The sequence below is a fragment of the Haemaphysalis longicornis genome, unplaced genomic scaffold (genome assembly GCF_048455015.1).
Source record: "Haemaphysalis longicornis isolate Haplotype H1 unplaced genomic scaffold, Haemaphysalis longicornis Haplotype H1 scaffold_10, whole genome shotgun sequence".
Taxonomy (NCBI): Eukaryota; Metazoa; Arthropoda; class Arachnida; order Ixodida; family Ixodidae; genus Haemaphysalis; species Haemaphysalis longicornis.
This window is the reverse complement of record NW_027526204.1, coordinates 13,846,589-13,865,176: the sequence shown is the minus strand read 5'-3', so window position 1 is coordinate 13,865,176 and position 18,588 is coordinate 13,846,589. Positions and strand designations below refer to the sequence as shown.

The window sequence follows — 18,588 nt, the reverse complement described above, 5'->3', positions numbered from 1 at the left end:
ACTAGGCGCACAAAAAAAGGTCGGAACAAGATAAACAGGAGCGCCGACTTCGCTCTCTCCGATGGGCCCTTAATGTCCTCACTCATGCAGCACAACGTAGATGGCGCTACGAATGGCGCAGCAATCCCCGTGCTCCCGAGCTGCTCAGTTCGCGAGGCGCGACGGCGAGGCACATTCCGGCTGAATTTGTCGTCTGCTTCGGAGGCGGTTCGTTTGGCGCAGCTTCGCGTCCGTCACGGGCCTGATTAACTGGTTCGACAGCACCCGCTGGGTAACTGGTACCCGATGGAATCAAGTTGTCATACGGCGAAGATACGCTAAGGATTTGTTTGCAGAACAAGAATACAAAATATAGCGACCACATTCAGACATCTGGCTGCTAGAGAAACACTTCGTTTTCCGCACTTCGGGCCACAAATGGCACTACGTTCCGTAAATTGGAGAATGGGAATTTTGTTCTGTGCTGCATGTATTACAGAAGCCAACTACAGTTCTAACAAATAGTGATTCTAAAAGTGCCCTCCACTTTCTCGCCACTTGTAAACGAAACTTGCTGGCTCAAAATCGCAATGAATGCTAATCAGTGAGCTGGCATGCCAAATTTTTTCAGTATCTCTGCTCGTATCACGCGGGGATGTGGCCCCGAGCTTTTTTTTCTTCTCCTTTGGGACTGCATACGACAGCACACATTGCATTATGCATACTGCTGGTACTGCATACCACGCAATTGTATAGTGCACGGCGCTACATCCACACAGTCGAAAGCAGCTTGCTCCTTGGTGCAGAGCGCACGGAAAATGCGGAGTCTTGTATGAAAAATGATGACTGGGGATAGGTGCTTTTGAAGGCAACACTGAGTTTCAAATCAACCTAATGATTGGAAATGCATGAACAACTGCTTCTTTCATTAATTCAGGCTAGTTGTGAGTAGCTTATTTAGTGGCTGTAGTTGTAGGTAGTGCCAAAACAACCACGCCAGGGGCACGCGGGGGACGCTTCGAGAGATGTTTCCGTATCACAACTCCACTTAGTACCAATATGTTCCACGCTTTTTCTACACACCACCTGCCTTCTCCCCCTCCCACTCTAAGTTCTGAGTACTTGCGACCCCTCTACTGGTTGCACAGCTGTTAATTACGACACGTAGATACGACATCCAGGGGGCAGACTTCCGTCGATGGCGCCATCAATAAGATAATAAGAAAGTGTAGATTCAGCACATGTTACAAATTTAATTTAAATTAATTTAAATTATTTTAAATTAAACACAATTTTAAAAAACACGCAAGCACTCTTTAGAAAACACGCAAGCACTGGGCAAGGTTTTGAAACCGTAATAACTGTTTAAATGAACTGCAAAATCGAAACCTTGATTTTACGAAATTCTCGATTTAACGAAATTTCCGCCCCCAAGTACGACTTCACTATATCGAGGTTTAACTGTATGCGAAAACAACGATTTTAACAGTGTTTAAAATTCTGAGCAGATTGCGAACACCGTTTGTAATTTAATGCAATCCACAGTGCACAAGTTATCCCAAATCCAGGGGTGAGACAGCTGAACCAAATTTGGGAGCAGCGAAATTTCGATTTTGGAGCAGAAGAACCTTGATTTGGAGCAGAAGAACAGCATTTATTATTTCATTTTATTTATTTTTTATTTAAGGGCATACTGCAGGCCATGTAGGCCCAAGCAGGAGGGGCATAATGTGGTAACAATATCAACCAAATACAAACAGCAAACAGCAAAAAGCAGAAACAAGAACTGAAGTATAAAACAGTGAACGCTAGAGGCAACTACAAAGGCACAACTAAACATTTGCCTCAAATGAACCAAGAGAGTTTAGACAACTTTCGGGTGTATTGTTCCAATCATTAATTGTGCGGGGTTAAAAAAAGACAATTTAAACAGATTGGTGGAAGCGAACATAGGGGTTAAGGACAGAGAATGGGAATGACGAGTACGGCGAGTAGCAAGGGGTTTCAAGAAAGAACTACAGTCCGAAGCAAAATTTTGGTGATAAAGTAAATACATTAATTTAAGGCGGAGAAACTGTCTTCTGGACTGCAAGGTGGGAATTCCGTTGTCACGCATGAGCTCGGAAACCGAATCTGTGCGATGAAATTTTGAATAAACAAACCGAATAGCTCTCCTTTGGATCTTTTCTAATAAGTCAATATTCTTTGATGTATGAGGGTCCCAAACAACGCAAGCATACTCAAGTTTAGGTCTAATTAGCGTTATGTATGCAAGCAGTTTAACATTAGTTGGAGCGTCTCGAAGCTTATGCCGAGGTAAACATAATTTACGAAAGGAAGAGGAAGAAACGTTAGTAACATGCGAGTTCCAGCTTTTAAATTATTTGTTAAAGTTATGCCCAAATATTCATACTATTCCTGAACTTGGTGAGTACGAAAATTGGTGAGGATTCCGTTTATTGGTGATGCGGAGGGAGACGGTTTTATCCGGGTTTAGTACCATGCCTTATTCAAGGCTCAAGGAGAGGATTGCAGCAAGTGAGGAGTTTAGAACTTCCTGGTCACTAATAGAATGTCAACTTAGGAGCCTAAAAAATCAAATTTTTGGCCACTCGGAGGGGAGGGGGGGGGGGGGGGGGGGGAAGTGTGCTTTTTAATCGGTTTTGAACGCACATAACACTGAAACAGCCTTTCAATAGAGCTTTTTCTGCCTGAGTATCACAAGGAACGAACTACACTACCTTTTTCAAACCATTTTTACATTCTTGGGCTCTATGCATAGATAACGTGGAGTTCCGTTGAAAATATCGAATTGAAAAACTAAGCAATTTTAAGGAATTTTTATTATCCCATGAATGCCAAAGTTGTTATTTTTGTAATCCCAGACTCGGCGTTACGCACAACTGAGAGCCACGGCAAAAGTTGCGCAAAGCGAGGTGACAGTCGTCGCACCCCACCAGCCCTCCCATTTCAAGCCCCAATCGTAATTAGAGTATTTGTATGTTTAGTCACCTTTCTTTTGGCATTAAATTTCAATTCTGATAGATGAACCATTATTACTAGAGTGCGATAATAGCCCGTCCTGCTATCGGTGATGCAGCCTGCACCGCCACTTCTGCAGTGTCCATCGTCCCACTCCCGCCGCTCGCAAGCTCACGGTCAATACGCCTCGAGCGCGGCCTGTAGGGGCGCCACCGAAATCCCCCTAGCGGCCCGTTCCGAAAGCAGGCGCGGGAGTCCGCACCCCGCTCCCCAGTGCCGCCGCTGCTTTTGCAGCACGTTCACGACTGAGATTTACCGTTTGTGGGCGTTTGAAATTCGTGTTTGTGTGGAGCAGTCACTCTGTTCGCAAATGGGGTGTGTTTACGAGAGTGTGAATGTTTCCGACGCGCTCTTAGTGTGGTATTTTCAGTCTGTATAAGCGCCAGGTGTGTGTTACAGGCCAGCGTCGCCGAACCGGCGTATGATGGAGCTGACTGTAGTTACACTGACCTGAATTTACTAGCCGTGTCTCCGTAACCACCGGTTCCTCAGATGTTCATGCTACGGCTATACACTACGATTTAAATCGGTTTTGTGCGCTTACATAATCAGCGGAGCACTCATACCTGACAGCACACCAGTTACGTTTGCCAATATTATACCTCAGATATTGATCACCACCATTTACAAGCCAGTCTGAGTTAAATTCGGGAATATTCAACAAAAGTACCATGGACAATGCATAATTATACTCGGGGATCAGCACACGACAGAGTCGTCTTGTCGTGAGATGCGCGCCCGCAGACCTTCATCTGCTACCTATATCCTCTGCGAGCAGCGCGGAGACGGGCTTAGAATATAATCCGTGTCCGCGACTAAATGCTTCTTCGAAATATCGTCATATGGCACAGGGAGCCTCCAGAATAAACCAGAAACTGAAATCAGAGGGCCTTATCACATACCACACTCTTCCAACGACACATTTCATCGCTTATTGAACAGCCTACCCTGTATACTTCCAAAAATGCGTCCGCCGTACGATCAGCTCTTCGTTAAAGTAGAAAAACAAAAGGAAAGTGAACGCGAGATTTATGTGTGGGATTACTAAAACGTTCATTGCTTGATTCCGCTCCGCATTTGTACACGGCGTCCCCCTCCCCTCCCCGCCCCCCCCCCCCCACCGATTTCTCGCGAAATAGCAGTGCATTTCGCGTATAGTTGGTCTAGTGAAACCTACCTGGCTTAAGTTTAGACGAACGTCTTTAACATGCCAGAAGCTGCACTGTTTTTTTTTTTTCGTTTCCGTTAGAGCTATTATGTTTCTAAATTCCGCATTGGCACAGCATTTATTTTTCTGTGGTTTCATTTCCTTGGTTCTTGCTATATGGCGTGTGCGGGCACATATTTAACGACGCACAGGCTTGGAATATACTTTACATTTTCGCATGGTTTATACTCTTATAAAAGGCATAAGTTATTGTCCGGGGTTGGGTAATCACATCCCCGAAACATATTTTTCTGCGGCGTATATATCCGAAACGAAGCCGCATTCGTTGTCCACGCTGCAAAATAAAGCCGACCTCTCATTGTGCCAGTATCAGGTCTAAACGAGGCGTCAGTAGAATTCATTTGTGCCTGATGTTTTGGAGGTGACCTGGGTGATATGTTGCTGCCGCCGCCGACGCACGGAAGAGCGGCGACGAAGCGCGCAGAACCGCGTCCCCGGGTAGCTCTTGCAGGCGATCGCGTACTCTGCGAAGACGCAGCTGCTTTTTAAGTGACCTAAACGTACTCTTTGCCTATAGTCGTCACCATAACAAGTTTTTTTAGGGCGCGGAAAGGCGAAAAGAAGCGAAATAGAACCAAAACACTGCACGAGCCCCTATCAGTCACGCAGCGCAAATCCCGTCAACGCCGCGGAGAAGCGGCGGCAGGCGGCGCAGCGATCGCGAAGCTCGAGGCGTATAGCAACAAAAACTCTGCGCTTTATAACGCCGCAATGAGTCCCAAATTTCACTTCAAGCATGCACCGTGCCTCACACTCAAGGCCAAAACACGGCGATATTGCGGGTACCCCGTTGCTTTTGATGAACCCCCGTCTTTCGAGTCGCGTAACTTCCCGCAACAGGTCAAACGTAAACCCAGCCACCCCCATAACCAAAACCGCGGTAGAAATCGGCGAAGAGCACTCTGCCTGAACCACGAGAAACTGCTTCGCCCAGCGGCCATGTTTTCCAATCTTCACCGCACCAAGATGGCGGCGCCCAGTAATGTCATTCTGGAGATGCGGCGCTCCCGAAATTGCTGCTTTAAAATCAACTTGCACAAGTAGCTCGTGAAAACTTTATATGGGAAAACTTTAAAAATTCGCACAATATAACATGTGCAACCTGACATTGTGACTTTCGAAAAAACTATCCCGTGGATAATTTTATACGGGTTTTTTATTGAATGATCAGCGTCACCTTCTAGGTGCTCGAAAATTATGCCGTCAGTAAGCATTTTCCCCTACTGGAATTGACGGGAGCGTTAAAATCCTTGGCTCTCATACTCTTTCAGAGCAGTTTGGCGCAATTTTTGCAATTTTTCAAGCTTTTGGAGCAGGCTGGCGCAGGAAAACAAATTTGTATTAAAACTGCGCAATACGCGTGGCTGTCTCACCCCTGCAAATCGTAACTCGCTTTGCTACGAGACACACGCTTATGTCAGCTTCTCTGCAAAATGCTGAAGTTGAGCAAGAACGCCAGACAAATTCTCATAAACACACACATTGCAAGGCCGGTACTTTTCATGACTATGCTAGTTAATGCTTCTTCCAGAAGGCTTCTTTTTGTTTCCTCACGGTCGACACTGTACTTGTCATTGAAAACTAGGCTGACAGAGAGAAAGCAGCACAAAGGTACACAGGTTTCCAATAGAATGGCAAAGGAAAGGCAGAGTGGAGCAAGTACAAGGCAAGTGATTGAGGGGATGGGCCAAGAGCCAAACAGCGCACCTGGTCCTTGCGGTTCCCCAGGCCGAGCTGGCCTTCGGTGTTGCGCCCCCAGGCGTAGACCTCTCCGTCACGGGTGAGCAGCAGGGCGTGGTTAGAGCCACATGCCATGCTCACCAGGGGGCCCCGCACCGTCAGCAGGTCCACCTCAGTGGGCGACAGGTGCCGCTGGTGGCCATGCAGCAGGGCCTGCATTGGTGACCCCCGACATCATGCGCACGACCAGCCCTTCCGGTTCAAGTGAACGCAAGCTTGGTAAATTGGCACCAATCCTGGCCTCAGATTAACAATTGCGTGGCCTTCTGCAGAATTCAAAGATGCCACAAAGCCCAGGGCACGCAAAGCCCCGCAAAATCTCAGCATACACCTCACTAAAAGACAGTGGTTTTCAACTGTGCCTCCGGGTGAATTTCATGGGCACGCATTACGCAAACTACAGCGACAGCTACGAGCTGTGGCTATGCCTTGAAGCGGTGCAAAAAAACACAACTGATTGCGCATGCTACAGCAAGTCCAAGCAGATACCCCGGCAGTCCATGTTTCAAACCTACCGGTAGTATGTGCAAAGCCCTAACGTACCTGCCCCCATTCTCTTTCCTCAGAGTCTAGCCTCAAGCTCCCAGAACTTTGAGCCCCTCCTAGTAGAAGAGGAGGAAGAGGAATAAACGGAGCAGTCAATGTGGTTGGGTTAGTCCAGGAAGCGCTGGGTCTTTGCAGCCTGTCTCACACGGTCCGCCACACGTTGTTGATGATGCAGGTTGGAGCTGGTCAACCGACCCTCCCACCTTCTAGTAGGCAGCACCATTTTTGTGCAGTTCCAGATTCCCCCCACACTAATGCAGCTCCTTCACAGGTCTCGGGCTTTTCATCACGGTAACATTTTTTACCCTCCATTTCCCCAGCCCGCAACCCTGGATCCTGTTGGCTGAGCTGAGCTGTTTTTGCACAAGCCCACTCACCTCCCACCCTACCAAGGGAAGCCGACTCAGCCGGACACTGACCGTTCATGCTGCCATGACCTCTGCGAGCACTCTTTAGATGGCATGCAAGCCCCATTCAGCAGGGGACTATTTAACTGTCCCTGTTCTCTAACATCCTTTCTATCTTTGATGCCCTGTAAAGATAGAATGCGCGTCATGTTATCTGTTTTACGCTGGCCAACAAAGCTTATATGCCAGGACCACCACCAAACTAGGTAATGCTTTATGAGCTTCCATGGTGTCAGCATTGATGCATCAGCAAATCTTGGCTCACTGCTATCTGAATTGCCGTGGTAAGCCTGCCAGGTCCACCTTTCTGACTGGCATGTGGTGGCTGCTGCCAAAGCACCGAGTCATCGTACGGCCAATTGGCGGCATCGGTGCACCCAAGGCACACAGAGGGAGCCTCACGTCTGTGCACAGAATCCCCCCGGGGGCCCCCAGGGTACCTGTGCGAGGGGGTTGGGGCTGCGCAGGTTGCTGCCGGGCCCCAGGGAGGAGAGCAGCTCGTTCTGGGCCACCACCGCCTGGAGGCGGGAGCGGCGTGACGACTGTGCCTGCAGCCGCAGGCTCTGCGGGTTCGCCCCCCACGTCAGCAGGCGGCCCGACGACAGCAGGGCCAGCTGGGGGAGGGGCGAGGAGGCCGCACTTTCACAGCGACCCTCATGTCCCACACCAGCCCACTCCAGTCTCCTTCGCGTCGTCTGGTCAGTCCCCACTGCTCGTCACGTTTTTTTGGTAGACATTCTGCACTCAAACTCTTCCACAGATGATTACATTACTTTCACTCACAACTCCTTAATGAAATTTTGCACTGGAATTTATTCTGCTGTTTGCACATAAGCATGCGGCGCTGACATTCAAGCATACACCCAGGCTGATGGTGGACTCACCACAGGTAGCCCCCACCAATGATGGTACACCACTCGGTAGCACTCGACTGGACAATGTGGCTTTCCCATTCCCAACCTGCACATTCTTCACAGCTGCGTTCTTCTGCAAGTGACACCCTACACCTCCCACTGTTCTATTGGAGGACGTAACCAGCTCTGCTGCCTGTCTGTGATGTACCCATCTTAGGTGCTGTGTGTAAGTTAACAATAAAATTCAATAAAATTGACAGTTGGGCTAGTTGGTTTTGATTCATCGTAAGTAGCGCTGGAGACAGGACACAGAAGAGAAGAAGTGTCGTCGTGTGTGTCTTCTCTTCTGTGTCCCGTCTCCAGCGCTACTTACGATGAATGTAAGTTAACAACCTATCAGCCAGATGTCGGCTACCAGTCACCCGGAGAGACCACATGGCTAAGAAGAAGTCTTAGTTGGATCCTCATACAAGTCCAACATACAAATATGACACTCATTGCTGCTTGAGAAGCTACTTGACACTCCTGCATACAAGTCACACTACTGAACATCGAGTCTGCTACGTCACATATTCAGATAGCCTTCCTGTTTTTTTTTTGTTTTTTTTTGTTTTTTTTTTTTTCCAAATAACTCAAACCCTCTTTCTATGTAAGAGCAAACCATTCAGTTGTTCGAAAGGCTGTGCATGTGTGTTTACAAGAAGCTTCAAGCTGGCCCCTGGCAGAAACAGATGGGTCCCTCGTTCTTGTTTTCAAGTAAACACGGCAGAGCAGTTCACGGAAAACCATGTGAACTGAATTAATGTGTCGATATGGGCTAGCTGGTGTATCACCACAGGATTTGTGTGTGAGCACCAAGCAGAACTTGAGGAAATGAGATAAATGGGGCATATCTCATTTTCCTGAAGTTCTGGTTGGCCCACACCTAAAACCATACGAACACTCCCAGCTAGACCCCTGTCGTCTGGTGTACTGGCGAGGCAGCCATTCCGAGCATCAACACAACTGACCCAGCGAGTGCACAAGATTGAGTATGGGGTTTAATGCGTTGACGCAACGCAGGCGATGAGGCACGCCGTAGTGGAGGGCTTCGGATTAGTTCTGACAACCTGGGGATGTTTAACGTGCGCCGAAATCTCGCACACACGGGCGTTTTTGCTTTCCACCTCCATCAGAAAAGCGGCCGCTGCGGCTGGGAATCGAACCCACGTCCTCGTGCTCAGCAGCGCAACGCTTTAGCCGCCGAGCCACCGCGGCAGGCGAGTGCACAAGATGCCTATGAGAACAGTGATAGGTGCTTTGAGAAAAACGGGGCCGATTTGGGGAATGCATTCCACTTGAGAGTGTCACACATGCAGGGGAGGACAACAACGGTAGAGCTCCGACTGACCACTTGGAAGAATCCCGAGCACAGCAGGCGTGCAGGTCCGCCCAGGTCCACCTGCTGGGGCAGGCTCCTCTTGGGGGAACGGCCCAGCCCCAGCTGGCCAAACAGGTTGCAGCCAAAGGTGAACACTAGGCCCTGCGCACGGGGGGAGTGCAGTGAGCACTGGGCCATGCTGCGCGCACGCTGGAAAACGCAGCTGCAATGGCCGCCATCCAGAGTGAGCCACGCAACCGTGCTATCAAGTTGAGCGTGTGCGCCCCTGCCTACTAGTATCGCATCCCCCTACCAAGCTCGCCTTCGTCCCCTCGTCCCCCCTCCATCCCTCGGCAGCCGTGGGCAGTCTGCCTGCTGCCGGTGCCCTCGGCCTCGCATGACCGCCTCAACTTTGCGTTCCCCTTGTTGATCTGCGCAAGACTCCTTACTGCACACACTTGTTCCCAGATATGCGACACTCGTTTCCTACTCCCAAGGGCTGCCCCCCTTCTTTCCATGGCTCTCGTCTCACCTAAGCTCCCTTCCTTCGCCCCGGAGTGCTCACCTCAGCGGTGAGCACGGCCGAGTGCCCCGCCCCTCCGTAGGCGTCGGTGACCCGGTGTCCGGCCAGAGCGGCCACTTCCCGGGGAAGCCGCTCGTCGGCACAGCTCCCGTGGCCCAGCTGGCCGTGCACGCCCCAGCCCCAGCTGAACAGCCTGCGAGAGGTCAGGGGGGCCCTGCTCCTTGGAAACAGACTCCCGAGGAAACAGCTCCAGTCATTGGAAAGACGCCCTTTCACCAATATAGTTTCCCCCAAAAGTTGTCCGGCCATTCTATATGCCAGTGCCGCTATTTATCCCGACTCAGAATATAGCTGCCCTAACCTATGCAAGCAAGAAAATATGGCCAGTAGCAGTCTCTGTCCCCACTAGAAATAGCTGCAAGGCACGAAGAAGCACCCACAACAACCTGAAACAGAGGGAAACAGTTCCGACATGCATCGCCTCCTTTCCTTCACCAGAACAGGACAACACTGGCCCACAAGGCACTCAGGAGGACGGATGTTGCCTGTGCATCAGCTGCCTGCATTGGCTGACACCCCTCGGGCCAATCGCCCTATCGGCCAGTACCTACAGTACAGCCAATACCACAACACCGCAAGAAGTTTGTGAGACAAGGCGTAGCCGTGTCGTGTCCTGTTCTTGCTCCCTCTTTCGGCAGGGTCAGCAAACAGACGGGCTCAGCAGCACTGACCGTCCATCCCTGGTGAGCGCCAGCGAGTGGTAGAGGCCCGCGGCCACCTTGGCCACCTCCCGGCCCGCCAGGGTGTCCACCAGGTGGGGCACCCATGTCCGCTGCAGGCCACCCAGCCCCAGCTGGCCAAAGCGTGACGACCCACACGCAAACACCTGCAACACGTTGGTGCACAACAGGGGCAGGGGGCCCTGTCAGGTGGTTCCTGCAAGTCTGAATGCAGGCAGGCTTCGCTCAAACAGGCAAAGCTCCCCGAGGAATCGAGTTGCACAAGGATGCCACTGAGACACTTTCAGCTGACCTAAGGGAGCAGACGTATCACCACCGACTGCACAGTCTCGTTTTAATTAGGTTTTACCTGCGTCTTCCTAAAAGAAACGTGTCCCACTCAGACACACAACTCACTGTGTGCGGACACTTAGAAAAAGAGACAAAAGTGAGCATTTCCTCCCCCTCCCTGCAGAATGTGCTGCAGCTGAAGTTGTACTCACTCCCAAGCAAGCTCGTCTGAAGGTTCCTAGCGTCTCACTCGAAACTACACCAGTGCACTGAAGAGAGAGGGGAGCTCCCAGAGAACAGGGTTCCCCCCCACCCACGGTGAGAGCCACTCACGCCGGCGTCGGTGTTGAAGAGGGTGTGGTGGGTGCCGCAGGCCACCTGTGTCACCCTCAGGGTGTCCAGCATGTCAACGCACGTCACGCCCAGGATCTCCCTGTGGCTCTCACGCTGGCCCAGCCTGGATGCGGGACAGGACACACACAGCAGTGCTCAATCAGGGTGGGGCAGTAGTAGCGCCACTGGAGGCAGGGCTGCAAGCCAGTGCACACAGGACAGTGTACAGGGGAGGGCATCACCTAGCAATTGGTGGAACAAACATTGTTGCCTTTCGGCGTCGCTGGAAGCAGAGTGACCGCATACGTGGCCACATTCTATTCCACTCCCAAGGTCTATGAACTGAGACTTCAGTTATCCAAATTAGCATCATTTTTGCTACGTTCGAAATATCATGAACTGAACAATGCAATAAAACCCAAAAAATATAGCATTTCTTTTTGCTAGCACAAGGTATTATGCATGACACCAATTGAGAAACAGACACCGACCACGAGTGGGGCTGAAAGCGATCTGGTTATGTTGGATTCAAGATGTGACGTAGGCAACGTGTGTACACGTGTGGGAAGTTGCCGTCATTGCGGTTAGGTCTGGATTGTCAGGGACTCCAGATAAAGCCGCGAGGTCCGATTCTTCTCTTTTTCCATTATTTTTGCATTGGCCCAGTCTATTTTGTGGCGAGTTGCTTCTGCGTGTTCGGCCAGAGTGTTAGATGATACGTTTTTCTTTTTCGCATCGTACACGTGCCGCTTGAGCCTTTGCTGAAAATTGCCTGTCTCACCGACATAGCTTCGACCGCAGTCTGCGCAGGGAATGCTGTAGACAACGCCTGGGAACTTTTCTTTCGTTAGATTGCCTTTGACGTTCACCAGGGAGTGCCTTATCTTTTGTGTTGGCACATGCGCTACCCAAACACTGTAGGGCCGTAGAACACACGCCAAGTGCTCGCTAAGTCCAGGTACATACGGTATCGGAGCACGATTCTTGGGACGCGTGTTATTGGACAGTACCGGATGTTCAAGCTGGCACTCCACGAAGCGCACTAACGAGTCAGGGTAGCCCCTTGCAGACGGGCCCCGATGCTCGTGCTGTATGTCAGCAGCGGCATCTTTTGGTTTCGCGCAGACTCTGTTTGCACGGCTCACAAGCGAGGCGACTACCGACCTTTTGTGGGAGGCAGGGTTCACAGAGTTGAAATGCAGATAGCGACCCGTTCGGGTGCTTTTTCTGTACAAGCTGAACACCAAGAATTTTCCTTCGTTCTTGACGAGGACGTCAAGGAATGGAAGCTGCCCGTGCAGCTCCTGCTCGGTGGTAAACTTGATTGCACCATCCATGCTGTGCAGACGTGCTGTCAACGCAGTCAGTGCCCCCTCCTTGATTATTTGACATTTTGGACTGCTCGCAACTACCCCAGAGCGCTTCTGCCTTCCCCTTTCCCATAGAATTTCTATTGCAAGAGCTCTCCAGGGGGAACACCACTGGGTGCTGCAAAACTTCCAGTGCGGTTGACTTCTTGAGCGGTCTCACGTGATTGGCTGCTCGGGCTGTTTTTCGTGATGTTTTCACACGCGCTTAGCCAATCATGTGAGACCGCACGAGACCGTACGAACCAAAAACATCGTTGAAGCCGAAGAAACGGCCATCGCACTGGCAATGACGACTTCAACTTCGAATAAACCGCTTCACGCAATTACGGACTGCCAACAGGCATGTAGAAACTACGGCAATGGTCGCATCTCAACACCCGCCCTCCGATTACTAAAAAAGCACAAGGACACCCTGAACCCTACCATACTGATATGGACGCCAGGTCACGCAGGGCTCGACGAAAACGAGCGAGCACACGCTACAGCCCGAGCATGCATCGTCCGGGCACCGCACCAGTCGCTCCGTGACCCAGAGCCTGTCCAGCAGCAGTGCCGCGCACTTCTGCAGAACCACCGCCTTGCCAGACGTGCCTACCCACCACCGCACCAGAAGCTTACCCGAGAAGAGGCTGTAGCCTGGCCATCATACACCCCACGGCATATCCACCAACATGCCCACACTGCAGCGAACATGCAACACTGTACCACACCACGTGGGCTTGCCAGAACACACCAGCAGCCCCCATTATTCGCACTCCCACCCTCGGACCCTGAGGACCAGCTAGAGTTGGTGGACCGGGCACGCAGGACCGCAGCCGCCGCAGGGGCCCTGGACTGAGGGCTTCTTCCGCTTTCAAGCGCGAATCTCTCGAATAAATGTTTTACCACCACCACCACCCAGCCAACCCCACAGGAAGTTTTCCAGCGCCCAGCAGGGTTTGCCCTTTGGAGTTCCCACGAAGTGCTCATGATTGAAATCGGCAAATCAGATGGTTGGTCGTAGAAACTGGTTCGCGGATCATCCTGCCTGTGTGTTGTTGCTATTTTCCTGTTTTCCTCACTGAGGTTGTAATGGGGTGCGATTCAGCGGTGAGTGAGAGAGACCCGATCTGCCCACCTGCCGAACTGTGCCCGTCCCCAGGTGTAGGCCTTTCCCCGGACCACCAGGCCGCAGTGGGACTGGCCGCAGGCCACGTAGCGCTCGGGTTCGTGCTGCGCTGCAGCAGAGCGCCTGGAACCGGAGGAGGGGGGCGCCACTGATGCGGCAGGGCAGTACAGGCCGCCCTTGAGCAGCTGGTGGTCGTAGAGGCGCCGCTTGGGGGACCGGTGCCGGTTCAGCATCAGCAGCACAAACAGCAGGAACTTCACCAGGTCCTCCTCCGTCACCGTCTCCTCCTCCTGCACGAGGACCCATGGTCAAGGACCCACGGGTGGCCCCCTTGAATGCTACGTCGCTCTCAGCTCTTAAAACACGTGTTAATCCCAAATGTCCCCTCGTCAGGGTTCATTTGTTTTTTGTTTTTTTTTTTCTGCCAGCAGTGGTCGCCTGTGGCTTCCTGAAATCACAAGATGCCACCCATTTTTCTTTTCTTTGTTAGCTCCTGTCATCGTTTTTTCCCCAGCCCCCCCCCCCCCCCCCCCCCCCCCCAATGCTCAGAGGCCAGCAGGGATGTAGCCAGAAGGGGTTTGGGGGGTTCCAACCCCTTCCAAAATTTTTTCGAGGCAGCACGTCAGCGAGGCTTAATGTTCCTCTCGGCAAAACTCCTTCTCTCCAATAACCCAAAATGACCACCGTGGCCGGTATCAAACCCACGCCCTTGGGCCCAGGAGCACAACAGCAGAGCCACTGTGCCACCACGAGAAGGGGTCCCCACAGGCAAATGCCGCCTCCCCACACAGCCTGCAGACCTGCCAAACTCACCGACTGCGTCAGGTCCAGGGAGTCCGTGGACAGCGACGAAGATGAGCCTCCCGGGTAGCTGGGTAGGAGAGGGAGAGGGAAGAAGAACCAAGACAAAGGAGCACTCATCAGCCATGCCACTTGCTTGGTAAAGCTTACACGGTACGAATCTCACAGAGTGGCGGCGACAAACATTCACACTAGGACCTTAACATCACAGCATCACCAAAGACAAACCTGACCAGCACACAGAATGAGGGAAATGCACTATACTAGTTGTACACACTTCTTCTCCTACCACCTGAAAATATCTTCTTCGTGTGTCTTCTCTGCATCAAAAGCAGCAAGCACGGATCCTGAAAGGCTTAAAAGATTGCGTTCCGGTGTCACCTGCTGTTGTATTCACCTGCACAGTCAGTGACCTCCTTGCACAAAAGGTAAGAACTTTCTACCCATATTTTAAAGGGGTCCTGAAATACCTTCCGCCGATGCATGGATCTACATGTAACCAAATAAGACAATGTATTAGCAATCTCCTCCCGCAAGAATTTTGTTAAAGCGATGAGTATTAGCTGAGAAATCGTAAATCAAAAACCGCGCATTATCGTTGCGCCGCGTTTCCTCCTCTTTTCAACTGTTGACGGCGCGCAAGCACTGCCTCCCATGATGCTGCGCTAGCCAGCGGTGACGTACTTCCGCATTACGCTCCTCCGACTGCCGTCTGCTACGGGCAAGTTTTGTTGACACCATGAATTCCGCACTCCGCTCAAGGATGGATAAGCGAACGAAAAATCTGGCCGCATGTGTGCGGTGGCCTGGCCTTGCCCTTTCGCGGTGTGCGTTGCTGCAGTGCAGCACGTGACTTTTAATCGGCGGCGAACTCGCAGCCGCTGGGGAGGATCTTGCGCTCGGTCCCTTTCATGCACCGCGCACTGTTTATCCAAAAAGCGCCGTATCAGATGTGGCCCCGCTGGTGCCGGGTCTTATTTTGCGGTGGTGGTAATTCCTGCCGGCGCCATGTTAAAAAGACATTTTAAGCCGATACAGAACCCGTGCACAAAACGCTTCAATCATGTGACCAGTTCAGCTTGGGGCGACGCGTGGTGGAGAGCGGCAACGTTGGCTAAACATGCTCCGGCGCGGCTCTGAGCTTTCTAGCGCTGGAGCGAGCGCCTTTCTTTGACGATCTCAAACATCGGTTGCCTTGGCAACAAGGCACAAACCGCCCCAGAGGTCAGTTACGGTTGCGTGATCCCGGTTCAGCTTGGGGCCCCACCTCGCGGCATATGGGCACTGCAGGCATACTACTCACTCTCATTTGGAAGTGCGAGATGCGTTTGGCATTGGTGTGTGTGTTGTGGACGCCTTTGTTTCGCGATGAAATGCGACGTTGTGCTTCTGCGGGTGGATAGTGCTTCCCATGGCCTGGATTATCTTTCTCGAGCGACGTACGACTCAACCTCGCATGGGGTATGTGCAGTGTGCGTGGCTAAAAGCCATCTCGGCTTGCGCGCCAGAGTTAAGTGACTTGCTGTTCGTTCCCTCAAACCGCGCGCGAGGTGAGTGCCGAATTTACGAGGGGCAGGAGGAGGCAGCCCATCGTCTGTCAATCGCGGTTCAGACTTGCAACGCATGTTGTGACGTTGTGTTCGTTCGAAACGCATCTCTGGATTGTTTTGAAGTGAAAAAAAATGTATCCGTCAAACCTGGGCATTCGGCTCAGGGCGTTCTCTGGGATTGCACGAAAGAAGTGCCACGGGGCTTCAACGCTTTCTTTATGGGACGTACTCCGGTAAGAGAATATCCATGTCGTGTTATGGCCGTGTTGCATTCAATACGAACGGTTAAGCGTTTGTTTACACTTGTTTCGTTTGTCGTAAAATGTCCAAGCACTCCGGCACTACGCTGGCAGATCAGCCGGCGAGTCGACGCTGAGCAGACGACTCATCTCTTTGCCGGAAGTGCGTGAAAAAGCCGCCCAATAGCAGGATGTCTAGCTCATGACGAACATCGGGGAATCGATGATGTAGACATGTGAAGATGGCGGCGTCCAAAAAGACGAAGGAAAGGGTGAGAAAAAAGCGACAAACTTTGCAACAAAAGTGTGAGCTTTCCGCTGCGCGTAAAAGAGTAATACTTGGCCCAGATGACCTTGACGACCCAATCTAACGATTGCGCTACTTCATTTATTTATTTTTTTATTTTTTTTTATTTATTTAAATAAGTGCCCACAAACAGCATGACGCCTTCAGCGTGGTGCACAGAAGAAACAAGGGAAAGGATAGAAAAGGGAGATGTGTACAATGGGGAAAAAAGAGTATAGTAAAAATAACATCAATGGATCAAACATTATGAGGCTGACTCACACGATTCTACAACGCAAATGAAGACACTCAGAACACACTCAGAAGATGTGTACCATAGCGAAAAAAGAGCATGAGAAATGAAAATAACCTCAATGGAACAAGCATTACATGGCTGACTCGCCTGATTTTACAACACATAAGTACACACTCAGGCTTTAGATGAATTTTTAACAGCTTGCACAAAAGTGCTGTAACGATCAAAGATACTCAGATCAGGCACTTCAAGTGAGTTGTAAAGGAGTTGCATTCTCTGGACAGGACTTTTATGACTGACGTCAGGATAAAATAGCGGCGAGGAACGGCATCGTGTGGGGACATGAAAATTGATGGAAGTTAGCAAATCGGCAGAGTCAACAGCTCCATGAATGAGCTTGTGAAGAAAGCACATATCGAGGAGTGTTCTTCTGTCACTCAGTCTGCTTAATCCAGTGTGGTCGAGTATTCTGTCATACGTGTAATATATTTTCCTGAAAAGGTAACGATCATAATAGATTCTAATAAATCTCATCTGGACTCGTTCCAGAGACAGTGACAAGTATTGAGGAACAGAGTTCCATACAACCGAGCAGTACTCTAGCCGGGAACGTACAATAGCCCGAAACAGGGACAAATAGCAGGTAGGATCAGTGAACTCTTTCGTGACACGTGTTACGAGTCCAAGGGATTTCATTGCATCGCTGGCTGTTTTTTCAATGTGGTGTTTAAAACTTAGTGATGAGTCAATGTGCACACCCAAGTCCCGCACTGTTGACGCTCGAGTAATGGAACCCCCATGCAGCTTATACAAAAATTGAATCGGCACCTGTCGACGATGGTATGATATCACATTGGTCTTTGATGGGTTGATGCGAAGCATGTTTGCTGAACACCATGCTGACACGGTGTTGATGTCATCCTGTAGAAGCGAGCACTCGCTAGCCCTGTCTATAGGCCGAAAGATCTTAATGTCATCAGCAAAGAGGAGCATTTCAGAGTGTTGCATGCGCTCAGCCAAGTCATTGATAAAAATCAAGAACAACAAGGGGCCCAGGTTGCTTCCCTGAGGCACTCCGGAAGTTGAGCGAAATTCACCAGAGAAACAGCCCGAAACTCGCACAACGTTTGTACGGTTAGACAAGTAACTTTCAAAAAGCATCAAGTACATCTTACATATTCCATAGTTGTCCAGTTTCTGTAACAGCAAGGAGTGTGACACAGTGTCGAATGCCTTTGACAAATCAAAGTAGATTACATCAATTTGGTGTCTTGAATGCACTGCAGGGACCACTTTGCTAAGAAAAGCACACAGATTTGTCACAGGTGAACGATGAGGAATAAAGCCATGTTGTTGTGTACACAGCTTCTGGGAGAAGTAAGAGTAGAGACGGCTGTACAAAATAAGCTCCAGAACTTTGGACAGAGAGCAAATCAGTGACACAGGTCGATAATTGACCACAAGGGAAGGGTCGCCAGACTTAAATATGGGTGCAACAATTGAGTGTTTCCAAGTGGCTGGAAAGACTCCAGATTTTATACAGAGGTTGAAGATGTGTCTCAATAAGGGTGTAGGTAACGGTCCGCAGCCCTTAACAATGAAGCTAGGGATGCCGTCGTGGCCACATGATTTTTTGGCCTTCATTTTTCTAAGGGCTTCACGAATTTCCGTCTCTGTCACTGGCGTTGCCGCCAGGCAGTCTGCCTGTAAGGTCTTATCTGCATAGTCAGTGTTGCCAGTATTACCAACTGAAAAACTGGAGCTGAAGTGGCTAGCCAACAGGTTGGCAATTTCTGTTGCGTTGGTACATGCCTTGCCTGCAGCTGTGTGGATCGTTGAAATTTTAGATGATCGTGAGCCATAACTGTGCATGAACCTCCAGAACTGTTTGGGGTCCTGCCTCAAAGATGTTTCAACTCTGTCAATGTAGGCTTGCCTGTCCCGTTTCAACAGCTG

The 18,588-nt window shown here is 50.6% G+C and overlaps 1 protein-coding gene across 2 annotated transcripts in view; it reads right to left on the bottom strand.

Annotated features, from left to right (window-relative positions):
- Positions 1-18,588, bottom strand: part of LOC144158215 (uncharacterized) — a 154,858-nt gene that overhangs the window by 85,418 nt on the left and 50,852 nt on the right. For both annotated transcript variants that reach the window (XM_077688913.1, XM_077688914.1), the window contains exons 16-23: positions 14,314-14,371; positions 13,510-13,790; positions 11,023-11,146; positions 10,411-10,565; positions 9,722-9,872; positions 9,187-9,318; positions 7,383-7,556; positions 5,957-6,142 (exon numbers count right to left, since the gene is read on the bottom strand). In XM_077688913.1, coding sequence (XP_077545039.1) covers positions 5,957-6,142; positions 7,383-7,556; positions 9,187-9,318; positions 9,722-9,872; positions 10,411-10,565; positions 11,023-11,146; positions 13,510-13,790; positions 14,314-14,371 — 1,261 coding nt within the window. The remainder of the gene's footprint in view (positions 1-5,956; positions 6,143-7,382; positions 7,557-9,186; positions 9,319-9,721; positions 9,873-10,410; positions 10,566-11,022; positions 11,147-13,509; positions 13,791-14,313; positions 14,372-18,588) is intronic.